The sequence below is a fragment of the Heteronotia binoei genome, chromosome 19 (genome assembly GCF_032191835.1).
Source record: "Heteronotia binoei isolate CCM8104 ecotype False Entrance Well chromosome 19, APGP_CSIRO_Hbin_v1, whole genome shotgun sequence".
Classification (NCBI taxonomy): domain Eukaryota; kingdom Metazoa; phylum Chordata; class Lepidosauria; order Squamata; family Gekkonidae; genus Heteronotia; species Heteronotia binoei.
Window position 1 is genome coordinate 41344432 of NC_083241.1, and position 17466 is coordinate 41361897.

Genomic DNA, 17466 nt, shown 5'->3' on the forward strand with positions numbered 1-17466 from the left:
CACCTTTTAAGACCAATGAGTGCTAACGTTTTAAGTTTTTAAAGAATCTTTAATCGTATTTGTGTGCTTTATAAAGGCCCTTTTAGTTACTTCATATATATATATCCCAACAACACACCTGCAAAGTAGGCCAATGGAAATGCAAACAGGGAGGCCTGCAACTCTTCCCTGCTCTGCTACCACCATGAATCTCCAGCGGCTTACCAGCATCTCCCATGGAGCTGAAGATGCTCTCGGTGACACACATGATGGTGTCGGTGGCCTGGTCGTAGCGGCCGATGGGCTCCCCCCGGCTGGCAAACTGCCGGACGTGCTGCAGGAGGTCGTTGAGGGCCTGGGTGACCACGCTGGCGGCTGCGCTGACTTGCTTGAGCAGCTCGGTGTCGTCCGTGGCAGCCTGGCAGGCGCGCACGCAGTTCTCCACGGAACGGTCCACCAGCTTGCCGGCTTCGATCAGCTGCTCCTGGCACACCGGGGAGCTGATGGTGGGGCTGACCACCTGCACAGGAACACCAAAGGCCACGCAAAGAGCTCACACGGATTCCTTGCCCTTGTCCACCTGGCTGCACCTTCAGGCAGGTGAAGAGACCTACCTGCATGGTTTGCACCAATAGAAAGGAACACAGGAAGCTGCCTTCTACTGAAACAGAACCTCAAGACCAGCAAGGTCAGTATTGCCTACTCAGACTGGCAGCTGCTCTCCAGGGTCTCAGGCTGAGGTCTTTCCCATCACTTCCTGCCTGGTCCTTTCAACTGGAGATGCCGGGGATTGAACCGGGGACCTTCTGCAGGCCAAGCAGATGCTCTACCACTGAGCTATGGGCCCTCTCCATGGCTCTCCAGGGTCTCAGGCAGAGGTCTTTCCCATCACCTCCTGCCTGGTCCTTCTAACTGGAGATGCCGGGGATTGAACCTGGGACCTTCTGCATGCCAAGCAGAGGCTCTGCCACTGAGCTATGGGCCCTCTCCATGGCTCTCCAGGGTCTCAGGCTGAGGTCTTTCCCATCACCTCCTGCCCGGTCCTTCTAACTGGAGACGTTGGGGACTGAACCTGGGACCTTCTGCATGCCAAACAGAGGCTCTGCCACTGAGCTATGGCCTCTCTCCATTGCTCTCCAGGGTCACAGGCTGAGGTCTTTCTCATCACCTCCTGCCTGGTCCTTCTAACTGGAGATGCTGGGGATTGAACCTGGGACCTTCTGCATCCCAAGCAGAGGCTCTGCCACTGAGCTATGGGCCCTCTCCATGGCTCTCCAGGGTCTCAGGCAGAGGTCTTTCCCATCACCTCCTGCCCGGTCCTTTCAACTGGAGATGCCGGGGATTGAACCTGGGACCTTCTGCTATGCCAGCAGAAGCTCTTCCACGAAGTCACGGTCCCTTCCCTATAATGCATGGACTCATGAAGCTGCCTTATACTGAATCAGAACCTCAGTGCTTCAAAGTCAGTATTATCTGGCAGCCGCTCTACAGGGTCTCAGGCTGAGGTCTTTCCCACCACCTCCTGCCTGTCCTTTTTCAACTGGGGAATGCCGGGGGTTGAACCTGGAACACAAACACTTAGAGCGAGATTGGAGCTGCTGACAGCCACAGCTGGCCCTAGACTGACTGGCAAAGCTAACGTCTGGTGCACGCCCCCCCCCCAGCACCGATAACATCACCGAGTCACATGGAGGGTGCTCAATTCAGCAACCCCAGAAGGCCGGGGTTCAATTACCTCCCCCTGTCCCGCCGCTGCAGCTATGAGATACCATACCTTTGCACAAGCAACAAGCTGAGAGGTGGAGAGCGCACACTGGGTGGCAGCAGCTATCACCCTGTTCTGCAGAACCATGTCCTCGGCCACCTGAGCGACGTTCTTGGCCTTGAGCACCAACATGGCGGCGGCATTGGCCACGGCTTTGGCCAGGCTCATCAGCACATCCTGGGAAGAGGGAGAGAAACAGCTGGAGGAAAAATGACCTGATTCAGTGGTGACATCCGCTGAGGTAAAAGCCCTTTGTGTTGGGAACTGGACGCTCGAACAGTGTCTTGTTGTAACAGGGTTGCTCCTCAGATAAAGTTACTAGGGTTTGTTCTCCCACATCCTGAGGTAAAGCCCACATGATTTAAATCAAGAGGTCTCCAACCCTTTAGACCCTGTGGAATTCTGGCAGGGTGGTGGGTGCATCCACAAAATGGCTGCCTCAGGAAGTGTAGCCGGCCACAAAATGGCTGCTTCATGAGGTGAAGTCAACTGCAAAATGGCTGCCACAGATGACCAGCCACTCAGTGAAGATCCTTACGCTTTGGGGATAGTTGCTGCTGAAGCAATCAATGCAGTCAATCAAGCCTTCAATGGCCAATCAGAAGTCTTGCCAGACAAAAGCCCCACCCACTTTTTCATAAACATGCAACATGTGCCGGGAAAGCATTGGTGGGTCTGTGACCTAAACGCACGGACTGGGATTTAGGTGATGCCAGTATGACCCCAATGTGAGGATGGCGGGAGCGCGCCACAGAGACGGCTTTGACACGCAAACTTTTCTGGAAGGGGAGTGAAAAGCCCTCCAAATTCTCAAGCTCGCCTAACAGAGTGGCCACATTCTGGATCCAAAACACAGCCTGGGACCAACCTTCAAAGCAAATCCAGCCCGGCTGTTCCAGAATCCACACAACAAGAAGGTATTTGGCAAGGCCACAGTGGAAGTCTGGGGATCTCTAAACAAATCGCTGTGAACCGGGATTGTGCCCACTCTCATCCAGTCAGGACAGAGCGCATCCGAGAGGCGACGGCCCTTACCTGGAACCGCTCATCGGTTTCGTTCTCTCCAATCTGCCGGAGGAGTTCTCCGCTGGCCTGCCCGATGCTCCCTGCTGCCGTCAAGACCGTCTGGCGAGGCTAGGAGGAACAAAGCGCGTGCACATATTGGGGAATTAGTAGAACAAAGTGGGAGTCAAGTCGCACCTTTAAGACCAACTTAGTTTTATTTAGAACGTAAGCTTTCGCGTGCTCTCTAAGCACACTCCATCAGACGAGGAATCCGGTACAGCGAACGAAGCCACACACAGCTGGTAGTCAGCGGCTCAGAATGCAAACTGGTACATATTTAAGATCCAATCACAGCACAGTAAAAATTATCTGGTAGGGAGTGGTTCAGGATGCAAAATGGTACAAATTTAAGATTCAATGACAGAACAGTAAAATTAACAATTAACATTGAATCTTAAATTTGTACCATTTTGCATTCTGAACCACTCCCTACCAGATAATTTTTACTATGCTGTCATTGGATCTCAAATTTGTACCAGTTTGCATTCTGAGCCACTGGCTTCACTCACTGTACCGGATTCTTCGTCTGATGGAGTACGCTTAGAGAGCACGCGAAAGCTTACGTTCTGAATAAAACGAAGTTGGTTTTAAAGGGGCAACTTGACTCTTATTTTGTTCTACAGACCAACACGGCTGACTACTTGGATCTATTGGAGAATTAGGTTAGGGGACTTTGCCATTTAGGGGATGCAAAGGCCTCAAAGCCCCTCCACCTCTGCATGAAGACATCCACAGACCGCTTTGACTGCACACGCAGAGCAACGCAAACGATGGAACCAGGCTGAGTCGATCCTACGGGATCTTGAATCGAACCAAGAAATCTTAAGCGACTGACGTCAAGGCAATAAAAGCGCTCCAGATGGAGCCTCGACAGAGGACAAAACAAGTTAAAACTGTAGAATCCCACAGAGGTGGAAGGGGCCATCGAAGCCATCCGATCCAACCCCCTACTCAATGCAGGATCAGCCTAGAGCAGGGGTGTTGAACAAGCAGTTTGGGGGCTGAATCAGGCCCCTGGAGGGCTCCTATCAGGCCCCCGAGCAACTGGCTGTCCTCTGCTCCCTTCTCCCTCTCTCTTGCTTCCTTCTGCAGCACAGCTTGCTTTGCAAGGCTTGCTCAATTGCACAGGGGCTACACAGCAAAACCTCTATTTTCTCCATTGGCTGAGGCTCCTCCCTTGGGGAGTAGGGAGAACTTGCTTTGGCAAGCTCTTTCAGGTGCACAGCAGAGCTTCTGAGCAAAGCCTCTCTTCCTTCTATTGGCTGAGGCACCTTCCCCCCACCCCCAGTCTCCTGGGGAAGGAAAGAAAGAACCACAGCTTCCTTGCCCAGTTCCCTGGATCCCATGGGAGAAATACTAAGAAAGCATCTTTAAAACCAATGAGTGCTAACATTTTAAGCATGTTTTAAGGTTTTTTTAAAAATATATATTTGTGTTTGTCTGTGTTCTTTACAAAATTTACATCTCTGCTACCTAATCTTAAAACACGTACACACGTGGTCCGGCACAGCATAGCTCAGCCCAACCCGACATGACCTGGCCCAACAAGGTCTCATTTATGTCAGATCCGGCCCGCATAACAAATGAGTCGAGGACCTGCCTACCTGAGGGACCGTCTCTCCCCATATGAACCCCAAAGAGCACTGAGGTCAGCGGGGAAGAACCAACTGACTATCCCTGGGCCGAAGGAGGCAAAACTACAGAACACCCGTATACGGGCCTTCTCTATTGCAGCACCACACCTATGGAACCAGCTCCCGGAAGAAGTGCGGGCCCTGCGGAGCCTCGATCAGTTCCGCAGGGCCTGCAAGACCATCCTTTTTAGGATGGCCTTTGCCTGACTAAACGCTTGATGGATTCGCCTTAAATGAGATCCGCCCTCATATCATATCTATTGATGGAATAGCACCAGAAATATTTAATGTGTAATTTTAAACTGGAATGTTTTTAAGGTTAAATGCTGTTTTTAATACCTATAGTATAATTTATTGTATTGATATGTTGTTAGCCGCCCTAAGCCTGCCTCGGTGGGGAGGGCGGGATATAAATAAAACGTTATTATTATTATTATTATTATTTGACACTTTTGATGGGGTGGTTTGCCATTGCCTTCCCCAGTCATCTACGCTTTCCCCCCAGCAAGGAAAGGAAAGGTCCCCTGTGCAAGCACCGGTCATTTCCAACTCTGGGGTGACGTCGCTTTCACAACGTTTTCACGGCAGACTTTTTACGGGGTGGTTTGCCATTGCCTTCCCCAGTCATCTACGCTTCCCCCCAGCAAGCTGGGGACTCATTTGACCGACCTCGGAGGGATGGAAGGCTGAGTCAAGCCGGCTACCTGAAAACCCAGCTTCTGCCGGGGATCGAACTCAGGTCGTGAGCAGAGCTTAGGACGGCAGTACTGCAGCTTTAGCACTTCAAGAGAGCCACCCTGTCTCCCCTCCGCCTCCTCTTCTCCAGACTGAACATTCCCAAGTCTCTCAGCCTTTCCTCCTAGGGCTTGCAAATGTGAAGTGTTCCCTCTTAGCATTTTATAGGTGCGGAAGCATTTAAAGCCCTACACAAATGTGACCTTCCTGCAATCGTCACAAGAACCCTGTGGGGATTATGTAGCTCCACTGAATAGATAAAAGACGGAGGATAAACATGGCTTTAAAAAAAAAATTAAAATAACCGTCCGCCTCCAAAAAGTAGAGAACCCAAGAAGGCACCCTTGTGAGTTCACAGCAGAATCAGGATTCGAACCAGGGACTTGGCAGGATTCGAAGCAGGGACTACGCCACCTGCAATGTTACACTGCACCCACAGCTCTGCAGGTTTTTTGTGCTCTTCCGCTTGTGCCTCGTGTAAAGACAGGAAACTTCGAAGCTCTTTCCACCACTGAGTCACACCCGGCTCCATTGGGCCTCACCTCTCCTGAAGTCGGCTCCACGGCTTTCAGCAGGTCCGAAACAGCACCTGCCAAAGTCCGGGCAGCTTTCAGCAGGTCCTCTCCGCTCCCAACTTCGTCGTCCATCAAGGCGGCCAGCAGCTTCACCCCCTTGGACATCTCCGTGAGGTTGGAAGAGATGGTGGTGATGGCACAGCCCACCGCCGTGTAGTCCGTGTCCACGGGGTCGCCTGCCAACCCAAAAAGATATTGGATTTATATCCAGCCCTATACTCTGAATCTCACTATCTCTACCTTCCCCACCCACAACAGACACTCTACAAGGCAGGTGGGGCTGAGAGCTCTCCCAGAAGCTGCCCTTTCAAGGACAGAGTCACAGAGCAGCCTACAATCTCCTTTCCCTTCCTCCCACACAGCAGACGCCCTGTGAGGCAGGTGGGGTTGAGAGAGCTCTCCCAGAAGCTGCCCTTTCAAAGACAACTCTGCGAGAGCTATGGCTGACCCAAGGCCATTCCAGCAGGTGCAAGTGGAGGAGTGGGGGAATCAAACCCGATTCTCCCAGACAAGAGTCTGCACACTTCACCGCTACACCAAACTGGCTCTCACTGGTGAATAGAGCACTGGTGGACAGAGAACCTCCAGAACATGCACCTGGAGTTATGGAACTGCTTGCTGGAGAAAGTTATGGCATCTCTTTCGGTGCTAGAGAAAAGGGACATTATTTTTTGCAATGGCGTTTGAGGGCAGGCTCTGGTCAGAGCCCAGTCTTTGGGATACTGAGGTGGATTGTTGCATCTCTTAGATCTTATCTACTGAGTATCATGTCTTATAGACATCCCTTGGTATTCTGGCTTCAAAGTTCCTTTCTTGGGGAAAGCCAGGGCTCGCTTGAAATATTTCCAATCCAATAAATAAACGGGAAAGAGAGCTTCTGCTGCCAGCTGGGCAACGCTGCTATCTTGCAAAAGAGAGGCAACAAGGGATGGCAATGATAACGGGAAGAGATGGCAGCAACCGCTGCCCCCACGATCCACCAGGGCCCCACCCCCATGCAAGGCAAGCTAGCGGAATCTGCGGCATTTACCTGCCGTCAAGTTCACGACAGAGGCAGTCCCGGCCGTGATGGCATCCACCTGAGAGTGGATTTCATGCTTCGACTCGTCCACTTTGTTCTGAACCCAAACCCTGGATGCCTGCAAAAGAGGGAGGAGGTTATTTTCTTTATTCAAAACCAGGGGTCATTTGCAAGAAAAAGAAGAAGAAGAACTGCAGATTTATACCCCGCCCTTCTCTCTGAATCAGAGACTCAGAGCGGCTCACAATCTCCTATATCTTCTCCCCCACAATAGACGCCCTGTGAGGTGGGTGGGGCTGAGAGGGCTCTCGCAGCAGCTGCCCTTTCAGGGACAACCTCTGCCAGAGCTCCGGCTGACCCAAGGCCATTCCAGCAGCTGCAGTTCGAGGAGTGGGGAATCCAACCCGGTTCTCCCAGATAAGAGAGCTCTGGCTGACCCAAGGCCATTCCAGCAGCTGCAAGTGGAGGAGTGGGGAATCCAACCCGGTTCTCCCAGATAAGAGAGCTCTGGCTGACCCAAGACCATTGCAGCAGCTGCAAGTGGAAGAGTGGGGAATCCAACCCGGTTCTCCCAGATAAGAGAGCTCTGGCTGACCCAAGGCCATTCCCCAGAGAGTACTGAGGTCTGGGATGCAAAACCTTCTCACCATCCCCGGGCCCAAAGAAGTCCGTCTCAAGACAACCAGAGACAGGGCCTTTCTACAATGGCCCCCACATGGTGGAACCAGCTGCCGGAAGAGGTGAGGGCCCTGCGGGATCTTACTCAGTTCCGCAGGGCCTGTAAGACAAGCCTCTTCCGGTTAGCCTACGCCTGACTAGATAAATGTAGCTTATCAGACTTCAGTGAAATATACTGTATAGTTTTAACGTTAAGATTTTAAGGTTTTTAGGTTTTTAAACGCTTCGACTTTTTTAAATGTAATAACTTTGCACCCTGTTTATTGTTTTATTGTTTGTTGTGAGCCGCCCTGAGCCATTTTATGGGAAGGGCGGGATATAAGTCATAGAATAAATAAATAAATAAATAAATTCCAGCAGCTGCAATTGGAGGAGTGGGGAATCAAACCCGGTTCTCCCAGATAAGAGAGCTCTGGCTGACCCAAGGCCATTCCAGCAGCTGCAAGTGGAGGAGTGGGGAATCAAACCCGGTTCTCCCAGATAAGAGAGCTCTGGCTGACCCAAGGCCATTCCAGCAGCTGCAATTGGAGGAGTGGGGAATCAAACCCGGTTCTCCCAGATAAGAGAGCTCTGGCTGACCCAAGGCCATTCCAGCAGCTGCAATTGGAGGAGTGGGGAATCAAACCCGGTTCTCCCAGATAAGAGAGCTCTGGCTGACCCAAGGCCATTCCAGCAGCTGCAATTGGAGGAGTGGGGAATCAAACCCGGTTCTCCCAGATAAGAGAGCTCTGGCTGACCCAAGGCCATTCCAGCAGCTGCAAGTGGAGGAGTGGGGAATCAAACCCGGTTCTCCCAGATAACAGTCCGCCCACTTCACCACTATACCAAAAAGAGGTGCTGAAGCTCATTAGCACAACTCATTTGAATCTGCCATGCACCCCTGACATCACCGGGAGGTGTACTCAATTCTATCAGCTCAGCATCCACCTTAAAAGGCTTCTTGAATTAGAATTGTCAGAATAAAACCTTACTCCCTTCATAGTTTTTCAATTCCTTTCTCCTATGTGGTGCAGAGTGGTAAAGCTGCAGTACTGGGGTCTGAACTCTCTGCTCACGACCTGAGTTTGATCCCGGCGGAAGCTGGGTTCAGGTAGCCGGCTCCAGGTTGACTCAGCCTTCCATCCTTCTGAGGTCGGTCAAATGAGTCCCCAGCTTGCTAGGGGGAAAGAGTAGATGACTAGGGAAGGCAAAGGCGAACCACCCCATCAAAAGTCTGCCGTGAAAACGTCATGATGCGACGTCACCCCAGAGTCGGAAACGACTGGTGCTTGCACAGGGGACTACCTTGACCTTTATGTGGCCACAGTGGCATGAGGAAGATTTCCATCGGTCTGCTTCAGATGTTTTGGTCATTTTCCCATTTTTTCATGGGGAAAAATATTAGAAAGTTTGTCATATCCTTAGAGTTCAGCAAAATTCTCACGGGAGTTTGAACAATGGAACTCAGAAGGAAAATTTGGGGGGGGGGGGTTAAGAAAGAAAGAGCACAATAAAATTTAGAGGTTCTGAAGTTCCACTCCTGTGAGCTCCTGCCCCAAATGAAGCCTACTTAAAATATTTCATTATCTGCCTTCCTTCCTTATGGAGCTTGAGGTGTATTACAACATAGATAAAACATATAAAAGGTAAAGGTAGTCCCTGTGCAATCACCAGTCGTTTCTAACTCTGGGGTGACATCACAGACTTTTTACGGGGTGCTTTACCATTGCCTTCCCCAGTCATCTCCACTTTCCCCCCAGCAAGCTGGGCGCTCATTTTACCTACTTCGGAAGGATGGAAGGCTGAGTCAACCTGGAGCCGGCTACCTGAACTCAGCTTCCACCGGGATCGAACTCAGGTCATGAGCACAAGATAAAACACATAGAATACATGAAAAATATTAAACCCAAAATTTAGTTAAGCACCACAGTGTTCCTTTGAGGCTGAGTTGGTGTGAGCTAGCTCACATTTTTGTCTTAGCTCAGGACGGAGGGCCGTAGAGCAAACTAATTTCCGCAGCAGCAAAATCTCTTGCTCGCAACTTTAATACCAGTAGCTTGCGAAGCAGAATTTTTGTTCACAAGACTCCACAGCTTAGAGGGAACATGAAGAAGAAGATGATATTGGATTTATATCCCGCCCTCCACTCTGAAGAGTCTCAGAGCGGCTCACAAGTGGAGGAGTGGGGAATCAAACCCGGTTCTCCCAGATAAGAGTCCGCACACTTAACCACTACGCCAAACTGGCTCTCCAAACATAAGGCCACCTTTGTTGACCTTCGCCACCCATGTCAATATTCTGGGTATTTCACCCGAGTTTCCAAAACAAGACCGTGCAAAACAAGGGAACGAGCATCTATTTGCATACTGCTGAAACCGTCTATTCCGACAGATTCCTCCAAAACGTGGGGAAATTGCCAAGAGGCAGCCGGATACAAGGAAAGAGAGCGAAGCTGTCAGGATACAGAACCCAAACTCTGATATGCAGATATTTCTCTCGCTTACCCCCTCCGGGGTCTTACCATGTCGTTTCCTAGAGGTGGGAGGTTGTCGACTTCTGTCAGGTCGGCTTGCGCCTGCTGAACGGCGTGCATGCTGGTATTAATCGTCCCCATCAGGGCTTGCTGCGCAGAGGTCTGTCGAGCCAGAGAGAAAGAGAGAGAGAGGCGGGGAGACTTCAGAAGCGGTTCGAGGGCAGTTCTGAGCTCCTGAATGCGTTTGCAAGTCAGGCCGCCTCGTCTTGCTCCATGCAAAGCGCCGCATGAACATAATGAGGCCAAAATATCAGAAGCAATAGAAATCAGCGCCGTTCGCCTTGCAAAAATTCCACCGCGGCCCGTTTTTATGCAGGAGACGCAGCGGCAGTTTCTTATCCTTGCAACTATTATTTCTTATCGGCCTGTGCTTTTAAAAATTATTCTCAGCTCTGCCTGACTCAAAAGGGCCATTTGCTACAAATTACTGTTACTAATTTAACAAAGGCTGCAGAAGGTTCTGTTTAGCTGAAGTCCACCACCAGAGAGCCAGTGTGGTACAGTGGTTAAAGGGTCAAATTAATACCTGGAGGACCCAGGTTCAAATCCCCACTTGGGGCATGGAAGCTGGCTGGGTGATCTTGGACCAGTCACGCTCTCTCAGCCTCCCCTCCCTTCAGGGTTGTTGTGAGGGAAAAAATGGGGGCAAGGAGAAAAAATGGGGGCTCTTTAGCTTGGAGAAACACTGACTGAGGGGTGACATGATAGAGGTTTACAAGATTATGCATGGGATAGAGAAGGTGGAGAAAGAAGTCCTTTTCTCCCTTTTTCACAATATGAGAATTCAGGGACATTCAATAAAATTGCTGAGTAGTCCTGTTCGAACGGATAAAAGGAAGTCCTTCTTCACCCAAAGGGTGATTAACACGTGGAATTCACTGCCACAGGAGGTGATGGCAGTTGCAAGCATAGACATCTTCAAGAGGGGATTGGGTAAGCATATGGAGCAGAGGTCAATCAGTGGCTATTAGTCACTGCGTATTGTTGGAACTCTCTGTCTGGGGCAGTGATGCTCTGTATTCTTGGTGCTGGAGGGGGGGGACAACAGTGTGAGGGCTTCTAGTGTCTTGGCCCCACTGGTGGACCTCCTGATAGCACTTGGTTTTTTGGCCACTGTGTGACACAGAGCGTTGGACTGGATGGGCCATTGGCCTGATCCAACATGGTTTCTTATGTAATGCAATAAGATGCTTTCGGTACCCATTGGAGTGAAAATAGGAAATAAATGAATTAAATACAAAAACATACAACCTATAGGAACAACCTAGGTACTGGTACAGTGCAAAGGCAGTCCATTCTGTTGTTTCTTTGTTCCTAGACTAAGCCACCAAAGATCTAGCCAGACTCTTGGTCTATCTAGCTCAGCCCCGGTCCACCTAGCTCAGCCCTAGTTGGGAGGAGATAGCAAAAAAGAGAGACCTTCCCCAGTTTCTGACACTTCCCAAAGGTGGGGCCAGAACACCTGAAATACTTCCACTGTTGCCCCACCCAAGCACCAAGAATACAGAGCATTATAGCCCCAGACATAAGAACATAAGGGAAGCCATCTCGGAACAGGCCAGTGGCCCATCCGGTCCAACATTGTGCCACACAGTGGACAAAACCCAGGTGCGATCAGGAGGTCCACCAGCAAAACAAGAACTCCAGAAGCTTCACCACTCTTGCCCCCAAGCACCAAGAAGACAGAGCATCACTGCCCCAGAAATAAGAACATAAGAGAAGCCATGTTGGGTCAGGCCAATGGCCCATCCAGTCCAACTCTATGAACCACATAGAGGCCCAAATACGGGTGCTATCAGGAGGCCCATCAGTGGGGCCAGAACTCCAGAAGTCCTCCTACTATTGCCCCCCCCCCCCCCCACGCACCAAGAATACAGAGCATCACTGCCCCAAACACAAGAACATAAGAGAAGCCATGTCGGATCAGGCCAATGGCCCATCCAGTCCAGTGCCCTGTGTCACTCAATGGCCAAAACCCAGGAGCCTCACCACAATAACCTTGCAACGTAGGCCGAGACCTAATGACTTGTGGCTGAGCAAGGATTTGAACTCGGGGCTCCTGAGCTACATTCAACACCCCTGTCCACTGTCTTTGTAGATTCCCTCGGTTACCCACCCTCCTACCCAGGTGGTATTTCATCCAGTTTACACGTGAGTAACTGAAGGGCATTCTAGTGGTGTCTCTGTGGGCACAGATGCCCCGCATAATTTCTCCTGGGATTCAGGCCCTGGTGGTATCCACTGAGCTCGGAGGTTACTCAGGGGGCTGTGGATACCTGGGCTGCTAGACTCAACAGGCAACTCCAGCCCAGAGTTTCTCAGCTTGGTAGTTTGGTGTAGTGGTTAAGTGTGTGAGCTTTTCTCTGAGAGAACCGGGTTTGATTCCCCACTCCTCCACTTGCAGCTGCTGGAATGGCCTTGGGTCAGCCAGAGCTCTCTTATGTGGGAGAACCGGGTTTGATTCCTCACTCCTCCACTTGCACCTGCTGGAATGGCCTTGGGTCAGCCATAGCTCTTGCAGAGTGGTCCTTGAAAGGGCAGCTTATGGGAGAGCTTATCTCTGAGCCCCACCCGCCTCACAGGGTGTCTGTTGTGGGGGAGGAAGAGAAAGAAGATTGTAGGCTGCTCTGAGACTCTGTCCTTGAAAGGGCAGCTTCTGGGAGAGCTCTCTCAGCTCCACCTGCCTCACAGGGTGTCTGTTGTGGGGGAGGAAGGGAAAGGAGATTGTGAGCTGCTCTGAGACTGAGAGATTCAGAGTGAAGGGTGGGGTATAAATCCAACATCACCACCATCTCCTCCTCCTCCGTGCTCAAGCATGCTTCTGAAAGAACAAGAATCAGTTCACAGAAACTTCCACGGAGACCAGCCAACAAGACCAGCTCGTGACAACTGTCCTTACCCAAAATAGCTGCAAGCCAGAAAAAAGCGATACCATCAAAAACCCGATGCCAAGATTAGAACAAGTGCACAGAATTCCCCAACACTTCTTTTATAAGAAAATAAGTGGAGCTATGCTGGACCAAACGAAGAGCTCGTCCATCCCAGAAGCCTATTCACACAGCAGCCAACCAGCTGCCTCTAAACAGTCCGCAAAGAAGACGACGACTGCAGATTTATTCTCCGCCCTATACTCTGAATCTCAGAGTGGCTTACAATCTCCTTTACCTCCCCCCCCCCCAGACACCCTGTGAGGTGGGTGGAGCTGAGAGGGCTTTCACAGCAGCTGCCCTTTCAAGGACAGCTCCTGAGAGAGCTATGGCTGCCCCAAGGCCATTCCAGCAGCTGCAAGTGGAGGAGTGGGGAATCCAGCCCGGGTCTCCCAGATAAGAGAGCTCTGGCTGACCCAAGGCAACTCCAGCAGGTGCAAGTGGAGGAGTGGGGAATCAAACCCGATTCTCCCAGATAAGAGTCCGCGCACTTAACCCCTACACCAAACCGCGCACTTAACCACTACACCAAACTTGATTCCCCACTCCTTCACTTGCAGCTGCTGGAATGGCCTTGGGTCAGCCATAGGTTTCGCAGAGGTTGCCCTTGAAAGGGCAGCCTCTGTCAGAGCTCTCTCAGCCCCACTTACCTCACAGGGTGTCTGTTGTGGGGGAGGAAGGGAAAGGCGATTGTGAGCTGCTCTGAGATTGAGTATAGAGCGGGGTATAAATCCAACAACTACAGCAACATCAAAATCAACTTTTTCTCCTTGCTTTTCCACTCAGTTATACATTCATTTATGAATAAGTTAAAGAGCATGGGACCCAGTACCGAGCCCTGCGGCACCCCACTGCTTTCCGTCCTCCACTGCGAAGACTGCCCATTTATACTCACTCTCTGCTTCCTATTACTCAGCCAGTTTTTGATCCACAAGAGGACCTGTCCTTTTACTCCATGACTCTCAAGCTGGACTGGAGGTCCATTGGCCTGATCCAACATGGCTTCTCTGATGTTCTTCTGTGACACAGTGTTGGACTGGATGGGCCATTGGCCTGATCCAACATGGCTTCTCTGATGCTCTTATGTTCTCAGATCTCAGTCTTTTTCGGATAAAGTCAGACGTCTCCCGGAGGCAGGAGACTCAGCACTGGAAATAATTTTTCAAATCCTGGCTGCATTTCAATGGCTTCCCTTAGGACAGCTCTACTGAAGGAACAGCACCCAGAATCCTTAATGTACCCGCCAACTGGCAACCGGGAAAAAAATCACTGGCAGGAAGAGATAGCAAACAGTTCGGCATTTTTTTCTGGAAAAACAAACCGTGGTATTTTTCAAAATGCACTGGAGAGTTAAACTGGTTATTCCCTATTGAAAAGGGAAGGACTTTGATCAGTAGTACTGTGGCAGTTTGAACTGGCGGTACGATTGCTGATTTTAGGATCATGCCAATTGCTCCCACTAGGAGCTCTTATGAATTTGGTTTCACTGCTGCTTAATATTACTTCTATATTTTTCAGATCTCTATTGGTTGCTGCCATGGTGCTTTGTGGGCGGGGGGGGGGAGTGGGAGAGCTTGTGAAGTTCTGGCCCCACCGGTGGACCTCCTGATGGCCCCTGGGTTCTGGCGTCTGTGTGACACAGAGTGTTGGATTGGATGGGCCGTTGGCCTGACCCAACATGGCTTCTCTTATGTTCTTACGTGACACAGAGTACTGGACTGGATGGGCCATTGGCCTGTTCCAACATGGCTTCTCTTATGTTCTTCTGTGACACAGCGTGTTGGACTGGATGGGTCATTGGCCTGATCCAACATGGCTTCTCTTATGTTCTTATGTGACACAGAGTGTTGGACTGGATGGGCCATTGGCCTGATCCAACATGGCTTCTCTTATGTTCTTATGTGACACAGAATGTTGGACTGGATGGGCCACTGGCCTGATCCAACATGGCTTCTCTTATGTTCTTATGTGACACAGAGTGTTGGACTGGATGGGCCATTGGCCTGACCCAACATGGCTTCTCTTATGTTCTTAACCTTTTTTTAAAATGCCTAAAATGTTCTGGTCAATGACTGTAATAAATTGAACTGAACTGAACTGTTCCAATCCTTTCAGCCTGCTATTTTCAACTGAGAGCCAGTGTGGTGTAGAGGCTGGAGTGTTAGACTAAGTCCTGGGAATCTAAGGTTCATATCCCACCTCAGAGAAGAAATTTCCGGGGTGGCCTTGGGCTGGTCACTCTCATTCTGAAATACGAAAGAGGGCTGTCGTGAAGAAAAAAAATAAGGGGGAGGAGATCATATATGCCACCCTGAGCTTGGAAGAAGAAGAGCTCTTACAGTTCCGCAGGGCCTGCAAAATGGCGCTCTTCCGCCAGGCATTTACATGGATGGCAACATCTGCAGCAACGGGACTGGCCTATAAGAACACCACCAATGGCCGACTTCACTACTCTATGGCGATTCTGAGACCTCTGAGTCTAGCTAACCAGCAGAAATTAGATCGCTGCCTGAAATTATCACAGTAGCACATGCAAATGCTTTAAATTGTTTTTATGTTTTATGTTTTTATTGTTGTTTATTGCATCGGTCACACTAATGTCCTTGTGTCGACCCTTGGTTTGTGAGCCTCCCCAAGCCTGCCTTTGGTGGGGAGGGCAGGATAGAAATTAAACACACAATAATAATAATAATAAGATGATATTGGATTTATATCCTGCCCTATACTCAGTGTCTCAGAGCAGTCACAATCTCCTTTGCCTTCCCCCCACCTCAACAGACACCCTGTGAGGTGGGTGGGGCTGAGAGGGCTCTCCCAGCAGCTGCCCTTTCAAGGACAACCTCTGCCAGAGCTCTGGCTGACCCAAGGCCATTCCAGCAGGTGCAAGTGGAGGAGGGGGGAATCCAACTCGATTCTCCCAGATAAGAGTCTGCACACTTAACCACTACACCAAACTGACTCAGAAAAGTTGGAGCTCCCCCCGCCAGGCTACATATTTTTATTTCCCCCCTTCTTCCTCCCAACAACCCTTTGAGGTAGGTCAGGCTGAGAGAGTGTGACTCAATCACACTTCCTCAGCCTGACTTACCTCAAAGGGTTGTTGTGAGGAAGGGTTGAGACTCTTTCATTGGATTTATATCCCACCCTCCACTCCGAAGAGTCTCAGAGCGGCTCACAATCTCCTTTCCCTTCCTCCCCCACAACAGACACCCTGTGAGGTGGGTGGGGCTGGAGAGGGCTCTCACAGCAGCTGCCGTTTCAAGGACAATCTCTGCCAGAGCTATGGCTGACCCAAGGCCATGCTAGCAGGTGCAAGTGGAGAGTGGGGAATCAAACCCGGTTCTCCCAGATAAGAGTCCGCACACTTAACCACTACACCAAACTGGCTCTCAGCCTGACCTACCTCAATCACACTCTCTCAGCCTGACCTACCTCAAAGGGTTGTTGGGAGGAAGGGTTGTGACGCTTTCAGCCTGACCTACCTCAATCACACTTTCTCAGCCTGACCTACCCCAAAGGGTTGTTGGGAGGAAGGGTTGTCTCTCAGCCTGACCTACCCCAAAGGGTTGTTGGGAGGAAGGGTTGTAACTCTTTCAGCCTGACCTACCTCAAAGGGTTGTTGGGAGGAAGGGTTGTGACTCTCTCAGCCTGGCCTACCTCAACCACACTCTCTCAGCCTGACTTACCTCAAAGGGTTGTGAGGAAGAAGGGGAGAATAAAAACATGTAGACTGGGGGCGGGGGGAGGGGCTTCAACTGTTCTGAGCATGTGGGCACCATTGCAGATTTGAGAGGGAGTGGTGATTGGCAACACAAAATGGCTGCCATAGGAGGTAGAGACAAACACAATACCCCCCTCAGGGGACCACAGAAACGGAATAAAAGGAAAGCAGAGGGGGAGGGAAGAGAGCAAACATACTGAGACACACACAGGACACCGTTTGCCCGGTGCCAAAGGTGAATGGGGATGGGGGCTTACCAATGGGGGCATATGGCCCCTGTGCATTTGCCCGACAGTGACCTGTTGCTGGGGTGAAGGCATACTGCCCACGTTGAAGGTCTCCGGCCCGGTGGAGCCCGACCTCATGACCGCCGGCAGCGCCACGGAGCCGTGCTCAACCTTCCCCGTCCGGTTGAACTGCTGCTGCAAGATGGTCGACCTGCAAAGGGATAAGTGGACTCTGCTCACAAAAAACGCAGCGTGCGAATCTCTGCAAGTCTTGGGTTCGAATCCCCACTCCTGCCATGGATGCTCGCTGGATGACCTTGGGCCAGTCATACTCTCTCAGCCTGACCTACCTCAAAGGGTTGTTGGGAGGATAAAATGGAGGAGAGGAGAATGAGGTGAATGGCTTTGGGCCCCCATTGGGGGAGGAAGCCAGGGTGAAATCCAATAAAATACGGTAAATAAATAACCAATAAATGCATTTCCCTTAACCAATTTTATTCTGGGCTTTATTGATCTGACTGATATGTAACCTTTCTGTTCCAAAGTGGCTAACAAATATGGAATCCTGTTATGATTCATAAAATAGTAACTATTCACTTAAAAGTCTCCCCCAGCCGAGAGCAGCAC

General features: G+C 50.7%; 1 protein-coding gene across 1 annotated transcript in view; it reads right to left on the reverse strand.

The window, feature by feature from the left end:
• The window catches only part of TLN2 (talin 2), a 254331-nt gene that overhangs the window by 89041 nt on the left and 147824 nt on the right, over positions 1-17466 (reverse strand). Inside the window, 7 exon segments of the mRNA XM_060259753.1 lie at positions 205-499; positions 1754-1921; positions 2780-2878; positions 5721-5929; positions 6784-6892; positions 9953-10066; positions 16870-17050. Of these exon segments, the coding sequence (XP_060115736.1) occupies positions 205-499; positions 1754-1921; positions 2780-2878; positions 5721-5929; positions 6784-6892; positions 9953-10066; positions 16870-17050 (1175 nt within the window).